We start from the raw sequence: 26708 nt of genomic DNA, 5'->3' as shown, positions 1-26708 counted from the left end.
AGTCTCACAAGGTCTTCCTGCAATTTATCACAATCTGGGGTATATACCATCCGGTCCAGGTGATTTACTACTCTTCAGTTTGTCAATCAGGCCTACCGCATCTTCTAGGTTCAGTCCATCTGAATCATTACTCATGAAAACCTTCTCCGGTGTGGGTATCTCCCTAACATCCTCTTCAGTAAACACCAAAGCAAAGAAATCATTTAATCTTTCCACAATGGCCTTATCTTCTCTAAGTGCCCCTGTAACCCCTCGATCATCTAACGGTCCAATTGACTCCCTCACAGGTTTTCTGCTTTGGATATATTTTAAAAAGATTTTACTGTGAGTTTTTGCCTCTATGTCCAACTTCTTTTCAAATTCTCTCTTAGCCTGTCTTGTCAATGTCTTATATTTAACTTGCCAATGCTTATGCATTATCCTATTTTCCTCTGTTGGATCCTTCTTCCAATTTTTGAATGAAGATCTTTTGGCTAAAATAGCTTCTTTCACTCCCCTATTAACCATGCCGGTAATCATTTTGCCTTCTTTCCACCTTTCTTAATGTGTGGAATACATCTGGACTGTGCTTCTAGGATGGTATTTTTTTAATAATGGCCATGCATCTTGCACACTTTTTATCTTCGTAGCTGCTCCTTTCAGTTTTTTTCTAAGTATTTTTCTCATTTTATCGAAGTTTCCCTTTTGAAAGTTTAGCACGAGAGCCGTGGATTTGCTTACTGTCCCCCTTCCAGTCATTAATTCAAATTTGATCATATTATGATCACTATTTCCAAGCGGCCCCACCACCATTATCTCTCTCACCAAATCCTGTGATCCACTGAGAATTAGATCTAAAATTGCTCCCTCTCTCGTCAGTTCCTGAACCAATTGCTCCAGAAAACTGTCATTTATTCCACCCAGGAACTTTCTCTCTCTAGCATGTCCCGATGATACATTTACCCAGTCAATATTGGGGTAATTGAAATCTCCCATTATTACCGCACTACCAATTTGGTTAGCTTCCCTAATTTCTCTTAGCATTTCATTGTCCGTCTCACAATCTTGACCAGGAGGATGGAGATTTTAGTAATAGGAAGAATCTTGAGCTCAAGGTCTACATCTATGGATGTGGATGATCATTTGGGATCCAGTGATCACTGAATGACGTGGTTCAGTATCGGAGCACAGGCAAGGGTAGTAGGGTTCTACACTTTAGAAGACCAAAATTTGTTAAAATGGGGCATACTAGCTGGATAGAAAATCTAGGGGAAGTAGAAGAGCACTGGGCAGAACTAAAAGCAGATATTGTAAAGGCAACTAACCTTTTTGTTAGAAAAGTAAAAGTAAGAGGAAAAAGAGACTGCTTTGGATTTTCTGAAGAAGGAGCCGAAAAAGTAAGGAAAATTGATTAGTGTTCATAAACTACAAGAAATAGCGGAAAAAAAGGAAAACAGGCAACTATATCTGGAAAAGGTAAGAGAAGGTGGGAAAGTAGTCAGGATAGCAAAGATGCAAAGGGGAGAAACAAATTTCAGTGAAATGGGGGACAAAAGTTTTTTTTTAAAGATATGTTAGTGCCTAGAACCGCCATTCAGTTTTCAACAGTGGCCAATCCAAGTCACAAGTACCTGGCAGGATCCCAAAGATTAGATAGATCCGATACTGCTAATGCTCAAGGATAAGTAGTGGCTTTCCCCAAGTCTATGTAGTTAATAATAAGTTATGGAATTCTCCTCTAAGACCCTGTCCACATTTGTTTTAAACCCATGTATGATAGCTGTCTTTATCACATCATTAGAAAATGGCGCGGGCCATCCATTGCTCCTACCATGTGACAGGGGCTGACCCATGGCGCCGGTGGCCCTTTGCCCTTACCATGTGAAGGGGTTACCGGTGCCATTTTGATTACTGTCAGCCGACGGCCCGAGAGGGGGGCGATCGCTCCCGGGACCCCCTGGACCACCAGGGACTTTTGGTAAGTCTTGGGGGGGGGGGGTGGGGGTCAGAAGGGTGGGGGATTATAGGGATGTGCGAAGCGGATTTTCCTGAAATTTCAGGAAAATTAGTTTCGGGGCGGCTGAAAACAAATCGGCCCGAACTGTAGGAAAACGAAATTTCCCACGGCGGGCCGATAACGAAGGCTGAACCAAAAGGTTCGGCCAAATCACATCTCTAATGCCTAGATCCTTTTCCTGAATGGTGATTCCTAATGTGGAACCTTGCATTGTGTAATCATAATTTGGGCTACTCTTCCCTTTGGGGCAGATTTTATAAATCTGCGCACACGTGTACTTTTGTTCGCGCACCAGGCGTGAACAAGAGTACGTGGGATTTCAATAGATACGCGCGTATCCATTAAAATCTGGGATCGGCGCGCGCAAGGCTGCCCAAAATCGGCAGCCTGCGCGCGCCGAGCCGCGCAGCCTGCTTCCGTTCCCTCTGAGGCCGCTCCGATTTCGGAGCGGCCTCAGAGGGAACTTTCCTTCGCCCTCCCCCACCTTCCCCTCCCCCCTACCTCTATCATGAAAGTTACGCCTGCTCGAAGCAGGCGTAACTTTGCACGCGCCAGGCCAGCTGCCGCGCTCCATGTTCCGGTCCGGGGGCTGGTCCAGGGGCCGCTGTCATGCCCCCGGAACGCCCCTGGGCTGGAACCACGCCCCCAGACGCCCCCAAAACGCCACGTTACTCCCGGCACGCCCCCTGACATGCCCCTCCATGCAAGCCCCGGGACTTACACGCGCCACTGAGCCTATGCAAAATAGGCTTGGCGTGCGCAGGGGGGGTTTGGGGTATGTTTTCGGGGGATACGCGCGTATCCCTTTGAAAATCTACCCCTAAGTGCATCACTTTGCACTTGTTCACATTAAATTTCATTTGCCATTTTAATGCCCAGTCTTCCAGTTTTGCAAGGTCCTCTTGCAATTTCTCACAATCCTCTTGTGATTTAATAATGGTGTGTAACTGGCAAATTTGATCCCCTCACTTGTTCCCATTGCCAGGTCATTTATTAATATACTAGCTGTACCCAGCTAGGCGTTACTGTGGCTCAGTCTGGTTAAATGGAAAAGAAAGAAAAGAGAAAGCGCATGTTTCTAATAAGTTTAAGCGAGCTGTTCTCTGTTCAGCTCTTTGCGCTTTGGTTGCTGCAGCTGCTTGTGATCTCTTCACAGCCGCTTTCTACTGCATTTGCTCTGCTCCAGCCGTCCCAACTCCCTTCCCCCCTTCCCTGGCAGTGAATGGACTGGCTCGGTGACTCTTCTATCCTTTCCTCCTCCTGTGTGAAACTGTCCGGCAGTCCCTATTCCCTCCCCCCTTCCCCAGCGGCGGAGGAATGGGCTGAGCCATTTCTTGGAGCGGCGACTCGTCTGCCCTTTCCTCCTCCCCTCTGTGACACCCAGCACGTAGCACAGAGCTCTATGGTCCACACATGCACGGTAGAGCTGCTCTCTACTGCGCATTTGCGGTCCGTCGGTCAGAGCCCATTTATATTGTAGATAGCGTGTGTTGCTTTTATGTCCAACAGATAGGGCTATTTTTCCAAAAAAGCATGTTTTACCTGTCACAGGTGTGACATCTATATAATATAGGTATATAAAAACACGCGCATATTCGAATGCAACATAGTTTCAAAATTTCAAAACAATCGCTGAAGTACTTTCGGAGATTTAAGATTTTGAACAAATGAACATTTACATTTTCATTTACATAGATGATTTAAAAGTATTGGTCCCAACAGATCCCTGGGGCACTCCACTATTCACCCTTCTCCATTGGGAAAATTTACCATTTAGTCCTACTCTCTGTTTTCTATATTTTAGTCAGTTAGCAATCCACAATAGAACACTACCCCCCTATTGTATGACTTTTAATTTCCTCTCTTATGAAGGACTTTGTCAAATGCATTCTGGAAATCCAGAGACACTACATCATCTGGCTCACCTTTATCCACATGTTTGTTTATGCCCTCAAAAAAAGGAGCAAATTTATGAAGCAAGACTTCCCTTGGCTAAATCCATGTTGGCTTTATCCCATGAAACTATGCCTATTTAAATGTTCAGTAATTTTGTTCTTTAGCATAGTTTCTACCATTTTGCCTGGTACAGATATCAGACTTACTAGTCTGTAGTTTCCTGGATTCCTTTTTAAAAATTAGCATTACATTGGCAACCCTCATTTTCAGGTGCTATAGACAATGTTACTAATAGTTTACAAATTTCTAATAGCAATATAAGAGAGATGAGGAGGAGAATGTATGTTCTCCATTTTTTCTCTCTATAAAACAGTGAGGATGGGAATAGTATGTGCCTTGTGTTTCTCAGTATATGTGTGACAAGGAGGAGAGTGGCGTAACAGGTGGGTTTGTAAGCTTCTCTTCCAGCTGCGATTGGCTGGGCTCCACTGTGGCCTTGCCGAGCCTTTCTTTGGGCAGTGAGAGTTGGGCTCCACAAGCTTCTCTTCTGGCCATGGTAGGATGGGCTGCACCATGGCCTTGTCAAGTCTTTCTTCAGGTCACAATGGGTGGGCCCGCAGGTCTCTCTTTGGGCCACGGTGGGATGGGATCCACTGTGGCTCCACCGAGCCTTTATTCAGGCTACGGCAGCCCCTTTTTTTCTGGCCACAGGCTGGGAAACTAAGGAAACCATATGGCTAGAGTGACCGATTCCCCAATAGGCCAATCCACCCCTACGTGGTAATGACAAACAGCTGCCAGTTGTACTTTAGGCCACCCAGTTAATGAAAAAGATGAGCTACCAGCAGGCGCCATCACAGAGGATGCATATAAGAATCTGCAGGATATGGAGGCAGAAGGTGCATACCTGACTTCTCAGGCACATGAGTCCCTGACTACCCTTTCTAAGGGGGAAGTCAGGACCCTCGCAGAGGCCCAGTGTCACCCCCCCCCCCCAAGAAACATTCCAGCAGCTTTTTCTGGGGTCAGGCTCAGAGAGGTGAAGTTGTACCACATTATGCTGTTCACAAGTTGGTTTACCACAGAGGCAGCAGTCATAGTAGACCACTTCATGGCCTGAGGTGAGCTTTGACTTTCTCTCTCAACTCAAACCAGTTGACAGAGGTGGACTCCCAGATACTTCAGGGTCTCTTTGCCCTAATAGAGGTTCTCAAGCAGGCAAGGGAGAGCATCCAACCTCTGTGGCCCTACCAGAAATGCCAGAGCATTTGGCCCAGTTGATCTTAGCTGAGGATGCCACATATTAGAACTGTTGGCAGTCCTGCACCCTCTCTAGTCAGTTGGTTCTTGAATCACAAGAAGGATGTCATCAGCATAGGCTGATAGGGTGACCTGCATCTCCAGCTCTTGTATCACTAGCCCTGTGAGCCTCCTGCACAAAAAAGATATAGGAACAGATCGATGGCTAGCACATACAGCTGGCCAGATAAGAGGTACTCTGATGTACCCCATGCCCAAATATCAGAGGTGCTGCCAAGAACCAGTTGATCTTAACAATGTACTCTGCACTTGAGAACAAAAGGCGGATATCCCCCACAAACCAGGGACCAAAGCCAAAAGCCTACAAAGTTCTTATGACCTACCCTGCAAAGGCCTTCTCCTGATTGAGGGACAAAAAGGTCATTGCAAGCCAAATCCTACTAGCTAGATGAATTAGATCCCAGACCGAACACATTTTTATCAAAAATGGTCTGTCTAAGGGACATGTTGGTCAGGTCTTGTGGACCATCTCTGCTAGTAATGATGCCAGCTGCAGGGAAAGCATTTGGCCAGGATCTTGTAGTCAGTGCATAGCAGGGAGACTGGGTGCCAGTTCTGTAGGTCATGAGGGTCATAACCCTTGGGCAAGAAGGTCAACACTGCATGCTAGCAGGACAATCCTGCCTGATCATCAAGGCTTCATTTAGAACCTGCAGGAGATCGGGTCCTAGTATGTCAAAAAAGAAGCTGACAAATTCTGTGGTCAACCCATCAATACCTGGGGACTTTCCCTGTGGCATCTATCTGTCCAAGGGCCTCCAGGAGCTTCCTCAGGCACTGAGGCACATCCAGCTGGGCTTGGCTGTCATCACTGTCCACAGGAAGCCCCTCTGACAGGTTCCGTTAGGCATCCAGGTTGAGAAGAGAGGTGAATAGAAATCATGGACCTTTGCCCGGATCCTATCTGGCGAGCCATTCTGGATCCATTCTGGCGAGCCTATTCTGGCTCGCCAGAATGACGGCTACTGCCTGGAGATAATACCCTTATTCAATAAACATACACATGGTTACTGTGACTCCAACATCACTCTAAGCTACAACAGCAAGAGGAAATGTGGAAAAAAGGATTCGCACTCACAAAGTGGGGAGTAGCTGGCTTGTTACGGCGGTTACTACCCCAAACCAAATAAGCCTGATACTTCACTTTCAATACATATCCAGCATAGCTCTCTGCTTCAACGGCAGGGGAGAAGAAAAACTGATACTTCACGCATAGCTCTCTGCTTCAACGGCAGGGGAGAAGAAAAACTGATACTTCACGCATATCCAGCATAGCTCTCTGCTTCAACGGCAGGGGAGAAGAAAAAAGGATTCACACTCACAAAGCGGGGAGTAGCTGGCTTGTTACGGCGGTTACTACCCCAAACCAAATAAGCCTGATACTTCACTTTCAATGCATATCCTGCTTCAACCGCAGGGGAGAAGAAAAACTGATACTTCACGCATATCCAGCATAGCTCTCTACTTCAACGGCAGGGGAGAAGAAAAACTGATACTACACGCATATCCAGCATAGCTCCCTGCTTCAACGGCAGGGGAGAAGAAAAACAACCAATAAGGGCTGAATAACACAGTCTGGGTAAAACAAATAAACATGGGTGTAGCTTGCTTATTGCGGCGGTTACTACCCCTACTACCCCTAACTAATCAAGCTTGATATTTCACTTGGTTGCAGCTCCATCACTGCTCTCTACATTAATGGTGGGGGTGGAAGGGAAATAGAACCAAAGAGCTAAGAGAAACAGATAAGTATGAGAAAAAAATGTGAAGCTTGCTGGGCAGACTGGATGGGCCGTTTGGTCTTCTTCTGCCGTCATTTCTATGTTTCTATATGTTTCTATCTATCTTGGTGAAGGGGGTACTGTTTTCTTCAGGCCATAGAAGAAGAATGAGCCGTGGTTCATCTCCTCCAGGAACTGAACACGCGATTGCACGAAGGCCTCTCACTCTCACCACTCTTCAAGAAGCTGCAGGTTGCTCTCTCTCTCCTTTTTTTTAAATTTTTTTTACAAAAATTTATATTCCGCATCATACCAAATATATTGTTTGATGTGGATTATTTATTTATTTTGAATTTTTCTATATCGGTGTTCATGTACCAAGTACATATCACGTCGGTTTACATTAGAACGGGGGTTGCATAAGAGCATTACATGGAACAGGGGATAAAATGAAACTTGTGACTGAGAAGATAATATCTGGGATAAATATCAATTGCTTAAATACACATTCGAGAATAACAATAATAACAACAGATAATAACAATAGGTTGACAGATAATAGTAATAAATAGATTAATAATAATAATAGGATGAACAGAACAATAACAGAAAAATAGATATTTGTAAATGAACTCGGGGTATGTACAATAAACTGTCATTAACTCTAGAAGGAGCTGTAAAGAGCCTAGAACGAATGTAGGAGTGCCCTGGTCACAAAAAAATAAAACAGTACAAACATAATAGATAAAATACAGATAAAACCAATCACATACTCAAGCACAGCTTCCTGGTCCTGGTGATCATAGAGGGGGTCTTCAAGCTGGAGCACTTCCCCTAAAAGCTGCTCAAGCACTTGCTGCTGCTCCTTGTTAATGCCTCTGATGAACTCCTATCAGAAAAGCCAGAGGTGGAACTTCCCCATGTCTCATTACTGACTAATCAAGGAGAAGTCTCCTCCCAGCAGCACTAGTCCACCCAAAACTTCTGGATCGCTGTCACCAACACCTCGTCCTCGAGGAGTGAGTTGTTGAAGTGCCAGCGGGTTGAACTGGGATGGGTGGGGCTTAGCGCTACCCTCAAGGCCACTAGAGTGCGGTCTGAGAAGGAGGTTGGCTCCACTGTGCACCATGTAGCCCGGTGCATCAATCTGGGAATGGGATACTTGATCCTGCTGCATTCTAATATGGGTGAGGTTAGAGAGTGTTCCCGGGTGCTGCTCTCTCCAGACATCTATCAGTGAAAGACGATGGACCATCTTTTCAAGGAATCTCATAGCAGCCGGGTCCCTCTCCAGGGCATCCCAGTCAAGTGGGTTGAAGATACAATTAAAGTCACCTTCAAGCATCACTTCCTCATCGGGATCTAGGTCCTCAAGGTAAGCCAACAGCAAGCAAAAGAATGCAGATATTTTTTTTTTTGGCTGCAGCATTGGGAGCATGACATAGTTAACAGTGCAGCCCCAGAAGTGCATTCATAGATACAGCATTCTGCCCAGTATCCAGCACCTCAGCCTGAAGGACTTATGAAATCAAGATGGTCATACCGCCAGCCACTCCTGAATTGTGACTGAAGACCATCTCACCATTCCACTCCAAATGCTTCGGTGTCCAGAATGGTGTGGGTCTCCTGTAAAAAAGCCACAAGTATCCACCTTGTTTGAGGGAAGAGAACACCCAGTGCCTGCAAAATCCAATTCCACAGCCATTAGTATTAAGGGTGCATAACATCAGAACCATTCTGTGTCAGGTGATTTTCGGGTACACGCATGATTGGTCCTATTACAGGGCTTCCATAAGCGTGAAGGATGCCTGACCTTTCTTGCCTTACTGGCCAGGGGTGGCAGGCAATGAGCAGCCTCGTGGCTGCCCATTCCACACTCCAACTCCCAGGTCTGCTCTGCTTTAGCCATCTCGAGATGTTTTAATGAGGTGGCTGTGATTTCAGAAGGGAGGCAGGGGCCGAGAAGCTGCTGGGCTCTGTGATATCCTGGGGGCCCTCTTTCCTCAGCCTCGCACATGCTAGCCCCTCACCTCTCCCTTGTTCTCCCGGTTCTTAAGACCCAGGTTTTAGGGATCGAGATCGTCCCCTGTTCCCGCTTTCCTTGGAGATGGCCCTCCGGGATTGAGAGCCCCTCCCACGCCTCTCCTTGGGGACCTCTACCCTCCTACCACCCTCAGACTTTTGCTCAAACATGTTGCTGGGCCACCAAGGAACAGGGAAGAGGAAGGGGAGTGGCAAAAAAGGAATAAGGGATAGTGGGATAGGCAGCAGAAGAAGGGGTGGGGTGATGGAGGTGGGCACAAAACTGGGGGAGGGATAGGGTCCTCAGGGATTGTTCCCTCTTGTAGGTTTGACCATGGCCTAGACTGAAGAAAGTCCATCAGGGCCTGCTCTATGAGAAGATTCTGCTGTGGCCCATGGACATCATGTCTGAATGTGTTCCTTAAGGGCAGGAAACTCCAATGCCTAGGGTTGCCTACACAGTTTGGATTGTCCCTGTGTTGAGCATTAAGGGGTAGATTTTCAAAAAGCGCGAATAGGCCTACTTTTGCTTGCGCATCAGACTCAAGCAAAAGTACGCCTGATTTTAGTAGATACGCGCGGAGCCGCGCGTATCCACTAAAATCCCTGGATCGGCGTGCGCAAGGCTATTGATTTTGTATAGCCGGCGCACGCCGAGCCGCGCAGCCTACCCCGTTCCCTCCAAGGCCGCTCCGAAATCGGAGCGGCCTCGGAGGGAACTTTCCTTTGCCCTCCCCTCACCTTCCCCTCCCTTCCCCTACCTAACCCACCCGCCCGGCCCTGTCTAAACCCCCCCCTTACCTTTGTCGGGGGATTTACGCCTCCCGGAGGCGGGCCTCCTGTGCGCTGGGCCGCGACCTGGGGGCGGGTACGGAGGGCGTGGCCACGCCCCCGTACCCGCCCCCGAAACACTGCCGACACGCCCCCGAAACGCCGCGACGACCGGGCCCGCCCCCCGACACGCCCCCGACACGCCCCCCTCCGAGAACCCCGGGACTTACGCGAGTCCTGGGGCTCTGCGCGCGCCGGGAGGCCTATGTAAAATAGGCTTCCCGGCGCGCAGGGCCCTGTTCGCGTAAATCCGCCCGGTTTTGGGCGGATTTACGCGAGCAGGGCTCTGAAAATCCGCCCCTAAAGACCTATATCTTTGAGCTTCTTTTCACTTAACATCTGTACCAGACTGTCAACTACCCTGCAAAGATTATCTGCATTGGACATTGACCTCTACACTTGAAAGTATACACCACATTTTTATCCGATTTTTTTTACTTCTACGTATAAATCATAATGATTGGCATGGATCACTGTACAGACCACAGGGATTCATATTAAGGTATATGTGCTCAGAGTAATATGCGCTGTCTTCCATCATAATGTATGTACTATTACCACCATACACACCTGATTCTATCCAGCAGTCATCCAAAGCAGCATTATTCATGTATTGCGCAATTGCTTTCAAGTGGTTGAAACAAAAATGAAGTCCTTCTAGTAGAAAAGTGATATTCTTACATTTCACTTTTGACCACACCTGCTCCTTGCCTTTGCTGTATAGTGGCTGATTAGCTTTAATAACTGTGAATTTCTGTCCAAGGTTTTTGAGATGTCCATAATGTGAAGGATAACTTATTCACTGTATCTCAATCATCAGAAGGTGTCTGAAAAATGGCAACATGCCTGATATACTTACAGCCTGAGTTTGCCAAAATGGGACTGCGGAATTTTCATCATGAATCCATGAGACTACCCAAGCCATGCATGTTAACCATGAATGTGGAGGGGTGGTTCAGTAGCCATTTTTTCATGGCTACTGAACCACCCCCTCCACATTAGTACTACTATTAATATGTGGGTACAGACTTAAAGATCTAAACATGTATACATTTGGAGGCAAAGGGAAAATATGTCATAGACGTTTAAATATTTCCAAGAAAGGAAGCTCTGGAATGAGAAGACTCATAGGATGAGGGTGAAAGGAGGTAGACTCAGGAGTAATCTGTTTTTTTGGGGGGGGTTTTTTTTTACAGAAAGGGTGGTGGACACATGAGGAAAATAGGACAGAATCAGAAAACAAGAAACCAGAGGAGAAGAGACTATGAATTGATCAGGAGATGTGGATGGGTAGATTGGGGTATATGATTCAGACTTTCAGATACTTGAAAAACTTTAATGATCCAAAGACAACGACAAACCTTTTACGTCAGAAAAAAATCAGCAGAACCAGAGGTCACGAGCTGAGGCTCCAGGGAGGAAGACTAAGAACCAATGTCAGGAAGTATTTCTTCACGGAGAGAGTGGTGGATTCCTGGAATGCCCTTCCGGAGGAAGTGGTGAAGTCTAAAACTGTGAACGACTTCAAAGGGGCGATGGATAAACACTGTGGATCCATCGCCCAAGCAGACTGTGATACATTACAGGAGGACCTTGCAAGACTGGAAGATTGGGCATCCAAATGGCAGATGAAATTTAATGTGGACAAGTGCAAGGTGTTGCATATAGGGAAAAATAACCCTAGCTGTAGTTACACGATGTTAGGTTCCATATTAGGAGCTACCACCCAAGAAAGAGATCTAGGCGTCATAGTAGATAATACATTGAAATAGTCAGCTCAGTGTGCTGCAGCAGTCAAAAAAGCAAATAAAATGTTAGGAATTATTAGGAAGGGAATGGTTAATAAAACGGAAAATATCATAATGCCTCTATATCGCTCCATGGTGAGACCACACCTTGAATACTGTGTACAATTCTGGTCGCCGTATCTCAAAAAAGATATAGTTGCAATGGAGAAGGTACAGAGAAGGGCAACCAAAATGATAAAGGGGATGGAACAGCTCCCCTATGAGGAAAGGCTGAAGAGGTTAGGGCTGTTCAGCTTGGAGAAGAGACGGCTGAGGGGGGATATCATAGAGGTCTTTAAGATCATGAGAGGTCTTGAACGAGTAGATGTGACTCAGTTATTTACACTTTCGAATAATAGAAGGACTAGGGGGCATTCCATGAAGTTAGCAAGTAGCACATTTAAGACTAATCGGAGAAAATTCTTTTTCACTCAACGCACAATAAATCTCTGGAATTTGTTGCCAGAGGATGTGGTTAGTGCAGTTAGTGTAGCTGGGTTCAAAAAAGATTTGGATAAGTTCTTGGAAGAGAAGTCCATTAACTGCTATTAATCAAGTTTACTTAGGGAATAGTCACTGCTATTAATTGCATCAGTAGCATGGGATCTTCTAGGTGTTTGGGTAATTGCCAGGTTCTTGTGGCCTGGTTTGGCCTCTGTTGGAAACAGGATGCTGGGCTTGATGGACCCTTGGTCTGACCCAGCATGGCAATTTCTTATGTTCTTATCAAGTCTAGAGGGCGTGAATAAAGAGGAGGCATTCAAACACTGCACGGAGCGGCAGTAGCCACAGAGGCATTCATGGAGCGGGATGCCAGTGGCCAGTAGTTGGTGTTCCACCTTCACAGAGCGGAAGGATGGAGGGCTGCTATCTCCAAAAAAAATAAATAAATAAAATAAAATAAAAACAGGGGTGGGTTAAGAGTATGGGTAAGAGTGTGGCCAGCTTGTTACAGCGGTTGCTACCTCTAATTGAGCTGGATGTTCACTTGGATGCAGATACGGCGCTGCTCTCTAAATTGTTGGTGGGGTGGAGGGGAATTAGGGCTGGAGGGTACTGGAAGCCAATAGTAACAGGTGGGAGAGAAAAAAAGGGGAAAAAAATGGATAAAGTGCGTAGCTTGCTGGGCAGACTGGATGGGCCGTTTGGTCTTCTTCTGCTGTCATTTCTATGTTTCTATGTTTTTATATGGACTTTATCTGCCGTCATATTCTTAATTTCTGCATTTCTATCAATTCCATCTTTTCCTGGATGGGAAATCTTGCCGTAAAATATACTCTTATCCTTGTAACATTAAAGCTCCTGATGATTTTAGAAGATTTCCAGAACTCTTAGAAAACATTTAGCATATTGCAATCTGCCAACGTATGTTTTATTCTTCATCTTTCCATACCTCTCTGCTCAGTCACTATGGAGCGACCGTATGTTCATACCTAATCCCCCTGGCGTCACTAAAGTCTGTATGTGATATTAGTCCCCCTGCTCCCTCTACTCCTTCAGAGAAAGAGCCCCTGTCATTAACGTACTCAGCCTTCTCCTTTATTCCTTTAATTATACTCTGTTTTGTCTCCTAATTCTTTGCATCTCCTTATATACCCCTATTTATACCCCTTTCCCCCTTCCCCTGTCCTTAAACCCTACTTTTCCCTATAATAACCCTTTTATACCCCTTTTATTCCCCCCCGCTAGGAATAGCCTAGTGGTTAGAGCAGTGGGCTACGAACCAGGAGACCAGGGTTCCTACTGTTGCTCCTTGTAACCTTGGGCAAGTCACTTTACCCTCCATTGCCTCAGGTACAAAACTTAGATTGTAAGCCCTCTGGGGATAGGGAAATACCTACAGTACCTGAATGTAAACCAATGTGATATCACAGATCAAATGTTGGTATATAAAAAAAATAAATACATTTATCCTTTAAACCTTACCTTTCCCTATAGCAACCCTGCTAGTCTATATATAGTTGCCTTTCTGAACGTATAATTTGTAATGTCATATATAGTGTGTCCTGTATGTACTAGTTATAGATAATGGGCCGGATTTTAAAGGCCCTGCGTGCGTAAATCCAGCCGGATTTACACGCTCAGGGCACTTGCGCGCCGGTGCGCCTATCTTGCATAGGCCGCCGGCGCGCGCACAGCCCTGGGACGTGCGTAAGTCCCGGGGCGGTTTGGGGCAGGACTGGGGGGTGTGGTGCCGACCCGGGGGCGTGGTCGAGGCCTCCAGACCAGCCCCCGGGTCGGGTGATGGCGCGCCAACAAAGGTAGGGGGGGGTGGGAAAGAAAGTTCCCTCCGAGGCCGCTCCGATTTCAGAGCGGCCTCGGAGGGAACAGGCAGCGCACCTTATAAAATCGCGCGAACAAAAGTACACGCTCGCGCAAAATTATAAAATCTACCCCAATGTATATTATTGTATATAATACTTTTTATTACTGTATATAATACTTTTTGGAATGTATAATTTGTATAAGGTTGTCCACAGTGTTACTGAGTGTATAATTTTGCAATGCTACTAATTATTTTCTTCTGTTGTTTTCCATCAGGTACTGTTCCTTTTCTCCTCTTCCTGCTTTTCCCTCTCTTCTCTCGCCCCTTCTCTCTTCCTATCTGCTCCCTCTCCCCCCACCCTGGTTTTTTTGTATTTTCCTCCTTCAGTTATATTGTAAACCGGCATGATGTACCCACGAATGTCGATATATAAAAGCTAATAAATAAATAAATAAATAGATGTGCCCACATTTCTGACCCTAGTAAATCACTGAGCGGCAAATGTGTACCTTACGTCATCCCACAGTCACCGAAGAGTATATATACATACCTCTCACCCTGCTGAGGTGATAGGTGTTTCTCAGAAGGGGTGTGAGTGGATGAGAGGTGAGTGAGAGGAGGTGAGGGATGAGTGTCTCTAAGGGTATTTCTATTGCAGTGAGGATGTATCAGAGGTATGTGATTGTCAATGTCATATCACCTTGAATCCTGGTGCAATGCACTAATTTATGGAATGGGGGATTACTCCACAATGGACCTACATGTGGTGACCACGCCTTCCAGCCGGATGATGTTGGGATGCTCAAACTGGCCCATGATGCTGGCCTCACTCAGGAAGTCACACCTCTGTTTTTCGGAGTATCCTGCCTTCAGGCTCTTGATGGCCACGCAGATTTCCTTGTTGCTTGCTAACATGAGGCGCCCACTGCAGACTTCCCCGAATTCCCCTGTAAAAGATGGTCACAGGAACAAAATGGTAATTATGGCAGGGACACACATTTTGTGTATATGCTGGCATAACACGTCACTGTAAAGTCACTGAAAAAGTCAATGCAATGAGTGAAGAGAGCCTCTTTTCATTTCTAATCTATAATGGACACTATTCTATTTATTTAGAAGAAATGTATATATTGCCCATACACAGCTTTAGGCAGCTAACAATAAAACATACATAGAATAAATGTAAAATAAGACAATATATAAAATATAGCTAAAAGAAATCATATATTAACTTTCATAGTTAGTACATCATATACATGATTTACTAACTTAAGTCAAGTCCCACCTCGCTAAGCTAACTATGCTGTCTCTCATTACAGGCGATACCCCCTTCGCCATCCCTTTTCCCTCCCTCCCTCAATTCCCCCCCCCCAAGTCCTCCCACATCAGAAGACAACGCTGATCCCTTTTCCCAAATGCTATTCCTCCTACTATCCAACCTGATCTCACTCCCTCTTTTTGCACCACTTTTAGTACCCCTCCCTTTTAAAATTGAATTTCTTTTCAGGCAATTACTCCCTTTAATGCATTCATCTAGCATGTACTTCATAACTTTCCTCCTACCATATGCTTCCTTTCCACTACTTTGTTCAATTGTTCTCATGTAAAACCGTTGGCGAGTTACTGTTTAATTTATTTTGTTTAATTTATATTGTTCTATATATAGCCTTGGGCATAAATGTAAAGCCCTGGGAGATTTTCTGTTTTATGGTAACATACTGATCAATTGTTTTATGTAAAGCCCTGGGTGATTTTCTGTTCCTTGTAAACCGGAGTGATTTGTATTTCATACAAGAACTTCGGTATATAAAAACTTTCATCATAGAGGAGCTGTTCCATCCCCTTTATCATTTTGGTCACCCTTCTCTGTACCTTCTCCATCGCAACTATATCTTTTTTGAGATGCGGCGACCAGAACTGTACTCAGTATTCAAGGTGCGGTCTCTCCATGGAGTGATACATAGGCACGATGACATTTTCTGTTTTATTCACCATTCCCTTTCTAATAATTCCCAACACTGCTTTTTTGACTGCCGCAGCACACTGAACAGACAATTTCAATGTGTTATCCACTATGACGCATGTTATGTTTTGCTTGAGTTGTAAAGTATACTGAATAGATGAAAAATGATTAGTCTATATCTCCATCATGATGTGACATACTGAATATGTCCCACATGCTGTATGCGAGCCTCTTTCATTCAAAGAGAATTTCATAGTTGAATCTAAATGTACACGTTGGTCTTTAAGACTGGACCCTTTAGTGTAGGTAAACCGTGGTTTATGTTGAAATTCATCATATATCTGCAATATGTACCAATTTCTCCATGGGCGAAAATGGAACCATATATAATCAGCATGTCTTCTTCTTCAGTTTTCTGTGAAAGGAATAACCAATCTCGGTTGATATATTTGGCTTTCAAGTATGCTCATTTCACACATCGTTTTGGTTATCCACGACTCAAAAAACAATTGCTTAAATCATTTGCTTGATGTTGATATTCTTCAATCGATGAACAAGCTTGCCGATGCGGTATAAAATAACATTGAAAATTCTTTAAAAATACTAAAAAATTAATAAAATAAAGTAAAAATGATGCTAGTCATTTTCAATTGTGGATTGGCAATTGAATAATAATATTAAGATGATGGACCATAAAGGAAAGTGTACCATCAATGTCTGTTTTTGAGATATGGGCCTCTGGAACATCTATCCGTGACTACCAGCTCAAGGGTTACATTTCATACCCCCTACTCAACTACATACAAACCATGACACTCTTTTTAACATCTGAAATTATTAACCAGTCTTGATACCTCTTTCTTCCTCCATTACACTTAATCCCATTTTGAATTCAGTTATATATTTTTAAACATAAAATGTTAGTACACTTCCTGTAAGATGTGGGAAAATATTTAGAAATCAATTTTAAACAGTAATTAGGGCTGCAAACATACTCTAAGCTTCCCTGCCCCCACAGTCAATAGTCACCCATGTGCTATTGTGCTATAGGTCATAGCCTAAGGAACCTCAGTATCTGTCCTGGAAATATCCACACAGTGCTGTAATGATAGAGGCACAGAGTAATCATATTATGATGGCATGGGTCATAGAAAAATAACACTTAATATTTGTCCTCTGACCCCTGATGGAACCACACAGTTGATGTAACAGAGATGACAGAATAAAGACTTCCAATTTCCGTGCTCTAATCATTGCTGGAAACCTCTGCACTAGGGGCAGTTCTATAATGAGGCGGGGTGAAGCGGCTGCTTCAGGTGGCAGAGTTTTGAAGCGGCAAAATATGCCCCCCACCCCAAAAAAAAAAAAATGCCCCTGCAGCGTCTGCCTCATCTCAATGCCTCTCACATTACCAGAGTGGCATGAGCGTCCCATTTCACCTTGGCGTGCAGGCTCACCTTTTTGTTCTTCCTCGGGCTGCACAGCTTCACTGAGCATGCAGCAGGGCTGAAGCTAAGGTGCGACTGTTCTCTAGCCTTGCCTTGCGGCTTCACCTTCACCCTGCTCAAATTGTGCTGCTGGCTATTGAAGGAAGCGATAGAGGTGGCGGAAAGGTCTGTCTAGTACTGCCTGCGACACTGTTGTTGCTACTATTGGGTTGTGCCGGCCACCGGGGCTCTCCCCGGGAAGACACGGAGCCCGCCTCTCACAGCCTATGGACGAAACCCCCTCCCCAAAGATAAGGGCTTGGCTTTTCACTCCTCAGCCACTAAGATTAGAGGCTCTGCACCTTATGCAACACGCCTGTCGTTTTCCACCACGTGCAGAACCAGAATGGGGTAGATTTTCAAACCGCGCGAATTGGCGTACTTTTGCTGGCGCATCAGGCGCAAGCAAAAGTACACGGGATTTTAGTAGATACGCGCGTAGCCGCTAAAATCCTGGATCGGCGCGCGCAAGGCTATCGATTCTGTATAGCCGGCGTGCGCCGAGCCGCGCAGCCTACCCCCATTCCCTCCGAGGCCACTCCGAAATCGGAGCGGCCTCGGAGGGAACTTTCTTTTGCCCTCCCCTCACCTTCCCCTCCCTAACCCACCCGCCCGGCCCTACCTAAACCCCCCCCTTACCTTTGTCGGGGGATTTACGCCCCCCGGAGGGAGACGTAAATCCCTGCGCGCCAGCGGGCCGCTAGCGCGCCGGGACGCGACCTGGGGGCAGGTACGGAGGGCGCGGCCACGCCCCCGGACCGCCCCGGGCCGTAACCACGCCCCCGGGCCCGTTCCCAAAACGCTGCCGACACGCCCCCAAAATGCCGCGCCGACCGGGCCCGTCCCCCGACACGCCCCCCTCGCGAAACCCCGGGACTTACGCGAGTCCCGGGGTCTGCGCGCGCCGGTAGGCCTATTGAACATAGGCGCACTGGCGCGCAGGGCCCTGCTCGCCTAAATCCGCCCGGATTTAGGCGGATTTAGGCGAGCAGGGCTCTGAAAATCCGCCCCAATGTGTTTTATTTTATACGTCTTAAACTCTCTCACTTCACCTTGAGCAGGATGTGTACCTCCCTTCCACCCCACCATGCATCTGTCCCCTCCTCTTCACATCTGGGAGTGGGAACACAGGGCTCTGGGATGGGAGGAACCAGCGACAAAGCCCATAGTAGACAACGGGACAAAGACGAAACCTATGCGCGAGGGGGGGGGGGCGAGGAACCACGCGCTCTGTTTGTGCAGACATCATGGGCGCGCGGCCCAAGTTCGCAGGGGCTCTCCCGAGTCCCGCCGCTTTACTTCTCGTGAAGCACATAGTATAGATCAGCCCGAGATTTTGCGTGCTGACCTTCATTTCTCACAGCACAAGAATGCAGAGAGAGCCGTGCGGTGTTGGGCAGGCAGCGAGCACATCAGGTACAGAAGGAGATACTGCACTCCACAGGGTAAGCTGCAGGAGGTGCGGGTTCCAAGGCTTTTGTCTGGCTGGAGAGGGAGGGAAGGGAAGAAAGGAAGGGTCTAAGGGTTGGAAGGGAGGGAGAGAGAAAAAGAAAGAGGAAAGGAATGAAGGAAGGGTCTGAGCTGGGGACAGGAGGGAAGGAAGGAAGGGTCCGAGATTAGGGAGGGTGGGAAGAAAGAAAGGAAGGAAGGGTCTGAGGCTGAAGAGTGAGGAAGGGAGTGTTCAAGGCTGAAGATTGGCTGGGGAGGGGGGTCATAGGCTGTAAAATTGGCTGGGGAGGGTGTGTGTGTGTGAGAGGATCTTGTGTATGAGAGTATGCGTGTGTATGTGTGTGTAAGAGGGTGTATTTTTATTGCATGTAAGGCCCTTAGAAGTTTTTCTTGTAATGTCTTACAGCCAAGTTGCCAGATAGTTAATGTCAGGCCAAGGTATACATAGTCTAGGGTATGTTCTACTTTTTGGTTATTTAGACAAAATTTGAAATTTGTGTTGGAGATTTTTTTGGCTCAGTTCTGCTGGCGATGTGTGATCCTGGGATACACGATTGATAAAAAATGAAAAGTGTTTTTATTCTAAAGATGCATTTCTATATTTAGAGAATGTCCATTTCTGGATTTCAAAGGCCAGCACTGGGAGTGTTGGGGAAGGGAATGGAGAGGGTGCAGAGCTCAGGGGGGAGAGAGAAATGCTAATGCATGTCAATCTAGAGGAGTTGGGTGCCTTTCTTCCTCCACCTGTCTGATTTCCTCACTCTTTGGCCCCCACCCCTCCTGAGGAACAGGGATCAATTAGGGTAGGGGATGGTGGGTGCACTATTTGCCCTAGAGTCATCCCAGTGAGTGAGAGTCCTTTGAATGCTGCCACCAGGATTCATCCTGAGTTGCCCTGCTTGAAGGGGGAGGGCAGTAGATGCAGCTGTGCACTTTTGTTGATGGGATGGGAACTGGGGTTCAGGGATTCAGGGGGCAGAGTGATGAACTGGTGCTGGATGGGGCGGGGGGGGGGGGTTAAGGGAATAGAGATTTGGGGGCAGGCAGGGTCAAATACAATACTATTTCATTAGCAAAATTCACTGTCAAAATGATTATCATGTTTTTGACAGTGAATTTTTCTATTCAAATACTTGGGATCTAGAATCATGCGGCTTGCTCTGTTTACCAAATTTGCATTTCCCAATGCAAAGTGTACTGGTGTTATAGGGCAGGATCTCAGGACATTCCCAGCCAGTAAGGATATTTCATGCATATTTATTGTAGATATCCTGAAAACCTGACCAGGTAGGTCATTGTGTCCCAAGGACTAGACTGAGAACCACTATTCAAGGGCGCTTTACAATATTTGCAGTGCTGCCTTTTCATATGCGGGGTTGTTGCTGTTTGAGTTCCGGGTGTTAATATTGTTTTGGTAGGGCAGGGCTTCTATATAAGTTGTGACTGACTTTTTTTGCAGGGTTTTGTGTTACTTCACAATGTGCCTGGTGTGGTGGGAATCTCTTGGTCATTTTTTAAATGATGTAGTTTATTTGTCTTATTTATCATTGTTTTGTTTTTATATTGATTGTTTTATTGATTTTATATATTTTTCACCGTAACCTGCTTTGTGGTTATAAGCATTGGCCTCCGTCTTTATTTTCGGTGGTTTGTGTTTTAGTTAACTGCTTTAGGTTGTGACCCTTTTCTTGGCTATTTCTTGTACAGAGTTTTATTTTATGTGGTTTATACCTGTAAATGCTTTGTTAAGCCGTAGTCAATTTTTTTTTGGAAATGTGGAATATAAATCTTGATTAGATAACAGCAGCAGTGATATGACCACATTGTGCTTCCTAGGAGGCATGGGGTAACCTGCATGGAGCAGCGGTTACAACCTTAAGCAACAGATGATGTTGGCTTCCATGTGGGAATTTGTTTGTTTGTGCATCAACCCTAAAGTGGACCAGGCAGTTGCACCATGGATTGATATAGAGGCAGTACCATTTTTTTGTTTTCTTTTCCATTCCTTTTCGGGTCATTCCTAACATTCTGTTTGCTTTTTTGACTGCTGCCAGCCTGCTGCACAGTGAGCTGAAGACTTCAATGTGTTGTCCATGAGGATTCCAAGGTCTTTTACCTGGGTGATGACTCCTAGTATGGAACCCAGCACTATACTATGTACCTGTAATTGGGATGAATGAGTGCTCTCCATTTGGAAAACTGACCATTTAATCCTACTCTATTTCCTCTCTTTTAACCAGTTACTAATCCACGATTGGACACAGGCTGCTGTAAGTATGTCAGAGGGAAGGAAACGTCTATCTGGAGCACGATATAAAAAGAGAAGGGAGGCAAAGGAGACTGCTCTGTCAAAACAAAAAGGAGCGAGGTTATCAAATTTGCGGATGATACAAAATTATTCAGAGTAGTTGAATCACAGGCAGACTGTGATACATTACAGGAGGACCTTGTGAGACTGGAAGATTGGGTATCCAAATGGCAGATGAAATTTAATGTGGACAAGTGCAAGGAGTTGCATATAGGGAAAAATAACCCATGCTATAGTTACACAATGTTAGGTTCCATATTAGGAGCTACCACCCAGGAAAAAGATCTAGGCATCATAGTGGATAATACTTTAAAATCGTCTGCTCAGTGAGCTGCGGCAGTCAAAAAAGCAAACAGAATGTTAGAAATTATTAGGAAAGGAATGGTTAACAAAACATAATATGTCATAATGCCTCTATATCGCTCCATGGTGAGGCCGCATCTTGAATACTGTGTACAATTCTGGTCGCCACATCTCAAAAAAGATATAGTTGCGATGGAGAACATAAGAACATAAGAAAATGCCATACTGGGTCAGACCAAGGGTCCATCAAGCTCAGCATCCTGTTTCCAACAGTGGCCAATCCAGGCCACAAGAACCTGGCAAGTACCCAAAAACTAAGTCTATTCCATGTAACCATTGCTAATGGCAGTGGCTATTCTCTAAGTGAACTTAATAGCAGGTAAAGGACTTCTCCTCCAAGAACTTATCCAATCCTTTTTTAAACACAGCTATACTAACTGCACGAACCACATTCTCTGGCAACAAATTCCAGAGTTTAATTGTGCGTTGAGTAAAAAAGAACTTTCTCCGATTAGTTTTAAATGTGCCCCATGCTAACTTCATGGAGTGCCCCCTAGTCTTTCTACTATCCGAAAGAGTAAATAACCGATTCACATCTACCCGTTCTAGACCTCTCATGATTTTAAAGACCTCTATCATATCCCCCCTCAGTCTCTTCTCCAAGCTGAAAAATCCTAACCTCTTTAGTCTTTCCTCATAGGGGAGTTGTTCCATTCCCTTTATCATTTTGGTAGCCCTTCTCTGTACCTTCTCTATCGCAATTATATCTTTTTTGAGATGCGGCGACCAGAATTGTACACAGTATTCAAGGTGCGGTCTCACCATGGAGCGATACAGAGGCATTATGACATTTTCCGTTTTATTCATCATTCCTTTTCTAATAATTCCCAACATTCTGTTTGCTTTTTTGACTGCCGCAGCACACTGCACCGACGATTTCAATGTGTTGTCCACTATGACACCTAGATCTCTTTCTTGGGTTGTAGCACCTAATATGGAACCCAACATTGTGTAATTATAGCATGGGTTATTTTTCCCTATATGCATCACCTTGCACTTATCCACATTAAATTTCATCTGCCATTTGGATGCCCAATTTTCCAGTCTCACAAGGTCTTCCTGCAATTTATCACAATCTGCTTGTGATTTAACTACTCTGAACAATTTTGTGTCATCTGCAAATTTGATTATCTCACTCGTCGTATTTCTTTCCAGATCATTTATAAATATATTGAACAGTAAGGGTCCCAATACAGATCCCTGAGGCACTCCACTGTCCACTCCCTTCCACTGAGAAAATTGCCCATTTAATCCTACTCTCTGTTTCCTGTCTTTTAGCCAGTTTGCAATCCACGAAAGGACATCGCCACCTATCCCATGACTTTTTACTTTTCCTAGAAGCCTCTCATGAGGAACTTTGTCAAACGCCTTCTGAAAATCCAAGTATACTGTATCTACCGGTTCACCTTTATCCACATGTTGATTAACTCCTTCAAAAAAGTGAAGCAGATTTGTGAGGCAAGACTTGCCCTGGGTAAAGCCATGCTGACTTTGTCCCATTAAACCATGTCTTTCTATATGTTCTGTGATTTTGATGTTTAGAACACTTTCCACTATTTTTCCTGGCACTGAAGTCAGGCTAACCGGTCTGTAGTTTCCCGGATCGCCCCTGGAGCCCTTTTTAAATATTGGGGTTACATTTGCTATCCTCCAGTCTTCAGGTACAATGGATGATTTTAATGATAAGTTACAAGAAGGTACAGAGAAGGGCAACCAAAATGATAAAGGGATTGGAACAGCTCCCCAATGAGGAAAGACTAAAGAGGTTAGGACTTTTCAGCTTGGAGAAGCGACGGCTGAGGGGGGATATGATAGAGGTGTTTAAAATCATGAGAGGTCTAGAAAGGGTAGATGTGAATTGGTTATTTTCTCTTTCGGATAATAGAAGGACTAGGGGGCACTTCATGAAGTTAGCATGAGACACATTTAAAACTAATCGGAGAAAGTTCTTTTTCACTCAATGCACAATTAAACTCTGGAATTTGTTGCCAGAGGATGTGGTTAGTGCAGTTAGGGGTAGATTTTAAGAGGCGCGCGAACAGCCTACTTTTGCTTGCGCATCAGACTCAAGCAAAAGTACGCTGGATTTTAGTAGATACGCGCGGAGCCGCGCGTATCCACTAAAATCCTGGATCGGCGCGCGCAAGGCTATCGATTTTGTATAGCCTGCGCGCGCCGAGCCGCGCTGCCTCCCCCCGTTCCCTCCAAGGCCGCTCCGAAATCGGAGCGGCCTCGGAGGGAACTTTCCTTTGCCCTCCCCTCACCTTACCCTCCCTTCCCCTACCTAACCCACCCACCCGGCCCTGTCTACACCCCCCCCCTTACCGTTGTCGGGGGATTTACGCCTCCCGGAGGGAGACGTAAATCCCCGCGCGCCAGCGGGCCTGCTGCGCGCCGGGCCGCAACCTGGGGGCGGGTACGGAGGGCGCGGCCACGCCCCCGGGCCATAGCCACGCCCCGTACCCGCCCCCAAAACGCGGCCGACACGCCCCCGAAACGCCGCGTCGACCGGGCCCGCTCCCCGACACGCCCCCGACACGCCCCCCTCCGAAAACCCCGGGACGTACGCGAGTCCCGGGGTCTGCGCGCGCCGGTAGGCCTATGTAAAATAGGCTTACCGGCGCGCAGGGCCCTGCTCGCCTAAATCCGCCCGGTTTTGGGCGGATTTAGGCGAGCAGGGCGCTGAAAATCCGCCCCTTAGTGTAGCTGGGTTTAAAAAAGGATTGGATAAGTTCTTGGAGGAGAAGTCCATTACCTGCTATTAATTAAGTTAATTAGAAAATAGCCACTGCTATTACTAGCAACAGTAACATGGGATAGACTTAGTTTTGGGGAAATTGCCAGGTTCTTATGGCCTGGATTGGCCACTGTTGGACTGAAGAAACAGCAAGGAAGGCTGTCTAACAAAGCCGTGAGGGCAGCAAAACAGGATTAGCAGCCAGATGTCCAAACTGGATTTCTTTATTGAGCAGTAACACGAATATGTAAACAAGCCCGACTCTGGCCGAGTTTCGCCCTCTTTCAATGGGGCTACATCAGGGGCTCAACTTGTGTCGTGTTTTGATTAATAAATATCCAGGTCTTAAATAAGACTCTACAACAGCTGATTATTAAACAGACTTTGGAAAACATGTACGGGCAATGGTGCCCCTGCCTCTCATTCACTCACAAATGCACTGGTATTCATGTGCCGATATTATTGAATGTGCTTGCGGTGGCAAGTGTCAGCAGCAGCACCTCTATCCCGTAGTCACTCATACAAAAAAAAAAAAAATAGAGTCTTATTTAAGACCTGGATATTTATTAATCAAAACACGACACAAGTTGAGCCCCTGATGTAGCCCCATTGAAAGAGGGCGAAACTCGGCCAGAGTCGGGCTTATTTACATATTCGTGTTACTGCTCAATAAAGAAATCCAGTTTGGACATTTGGCCACTGTTGGAGACAGGATGCTGGGCTTGATGGACCCTTGGTCTGACCCAGTATGGCATGTTCTTATAGCTATTGTCTCCTATGTCACTGGTCAAGTGTCCAGCAGCACTGCTGTCCCTGGGTAGCACCTGGGCTTCTTCTCTCTAAGAGACTTATTCAATAAATATTTTTTTCCATGGAACAATAAGAAAAAGCAGTCCTTTTAAAATAAGAATCACACCTTCCCCTGATAGCTCATTCAAAATAAAGGCTGAGTGATAATTTAATGTGATTTAGTGGATGGAAAGATAATGTGCTCCATATATATATAAAGATGGGATACTGCACTTTTGGTGTGTTACAATTGTAGCTTTCAGAGTCAAAGTGTGGGTGAACAGGCTTTTTAGTAGCTCAAACATTAACAGTATTAGCTGTTGGTGTTTCATACTTTCGTTGCTCCTGCAGCAGAATGGGTCTGGGTGGTAGTCTTGTTCAGCTGGACATATTGTGCCACAGTAAAGTGCTCAGCTAATGCACACAGCAGCAGCAGCAGCAGACAATGGAGGGGGAAAAGCAGCTCTAGTTTTGTACAAGGCCTCTTAAAATTCCTCCTCTGAAAGCAGCAAAGAAAAACAGATCCTTTCAGGAGATAGGGCGGAGGTCTGAAAGCTTGCTTTCAGAGAGATGGGTTCCTGTTTTTCAGCAGCACTGTGTGAAAGCAGAGAAGCTTTCAGAGATAAAAAAAAAGGCCAGCACAGTAAACACAAAACTCTGAAGAACTGCCCCTCATGCTACCCCCTACGCTGGCTATTTATAAAGCTCATTTGTGAAGTACTATGAATGCTACAGTGCGCTACAAACAGCGAGGGGACCAGATGCATTGTCCAACATTTGGCTCAGATTATCTATCATCCTTCCACCCAGATCTAGTAAACTGCAAAAATCAATTGATCAGACAGTGGGAATTAACGGCCACAATGGTTAATAACCGGAAGAAAATTCCTGATCCCAAAGGCAGAACCTACAATCTACAAACTATATAATGGAATAGACGCAGATAAAATATATAAACATATTGACTTTATGGCAACAGAACACAAAAGCACCAAGAGAAAATCACGAGGAACCAACAGTTAGTTAATACTGAATAAAGCCGTTACAGACAGCTATAAGGAAAGCCAAAATCCTAGTAAAGAAAGCATTTAATAGTGTTAGGTGGTCCCAAACTTGCCCCTTGCATCAGTGGTCTCAACTAAGTCCATATGTAATGATTTGTAGAGTAGAAATAGTCCAGAAAAATTTATAACAAAAAAAGATCAAATGTAAACTGATGAAATGAAAGAACAAAGTGCCAACATTTGTCCACAGTTATAATGTAGCGGAGGAGAAAGACAATCAAAGGAGAAAATGTATGTAGAAAGGCCTAATGAACAACTGGAGCTTACAATACTGAAGCTCCCACCCCCACTCTGTGGAAACATTCACTGCTTTTTTTCATGTCTAAAAGTCTTGCATCTGGTTAGGATCGGAAAAGACAATTTACTTGAGACTGGACATTTACATGGATATCATTACAAGGTCCTAAAAACTTGGTTTCATACCGCGCAGCCTAAAATCTCTCCCGCCTCTCTTGAGTAGGCTTCAATCACATTTGGGAAAACCCAGATTCGCTGGCCCATAAACTCGTCAGCAGATTTTTTTTAAAAATAAAGGCAGAAAGCATTTGTCCAAGTCTTGTCTACACACAAATGAAACGAATACATTAGTTCTGTTGGACCCAGAGTTTCCAACACAGCAGGTTCCTTATTAGACCCAGGCAGCTTCACAGAATTGCAAACATTTCTCTTTTTTTTTTATTGGTGAAGTATAAATCTTTAGTTAAGGGAG

At 45.5% G+C, this 26708-nt stretch overlaps 1 protein-coding gene across 1 annotated transcript in view; it reads right to left on the bottom strand.

The window, feature by feature from the left end:
- Positions 1-26708, bottom strand: part of LOC115099211 (ephrin type-A receptor 3-like) — a 272744-nt gene that overhangs the window by 65134 nt on the left and 180902 nt on the right. The window contains exon 9 of the mRNA XM_029616650.1: positions 14601-14786. Coding sequence (XP_029472510.1) covers positions 14601-14786 — 186 coding nt within the window. The remainder of the gene's footprint in view (positions 1-14600; positions 14787-26708) is intronic.

Source organism: Rhinatrema bivittatum, chromosome 9 (assembly GCF_901001135.1).
Source record: "Rhinatrema bivittatum chromosome 9, aRhiBiv1.1, whole genome shotgun sequence".
Lineage (NCBI taxonomy): Eukaryota > Metazoa > Chordata > Amphibia > Gymnophiona > Rhinatrematidae > Rhinatrema > Rhinatrema bivittatum.
The sequence above is the reverse complement of the archived record's forward strand: the minus strand, read 5'-3'. Positions and strand labels throughout refer to the sequence as shown.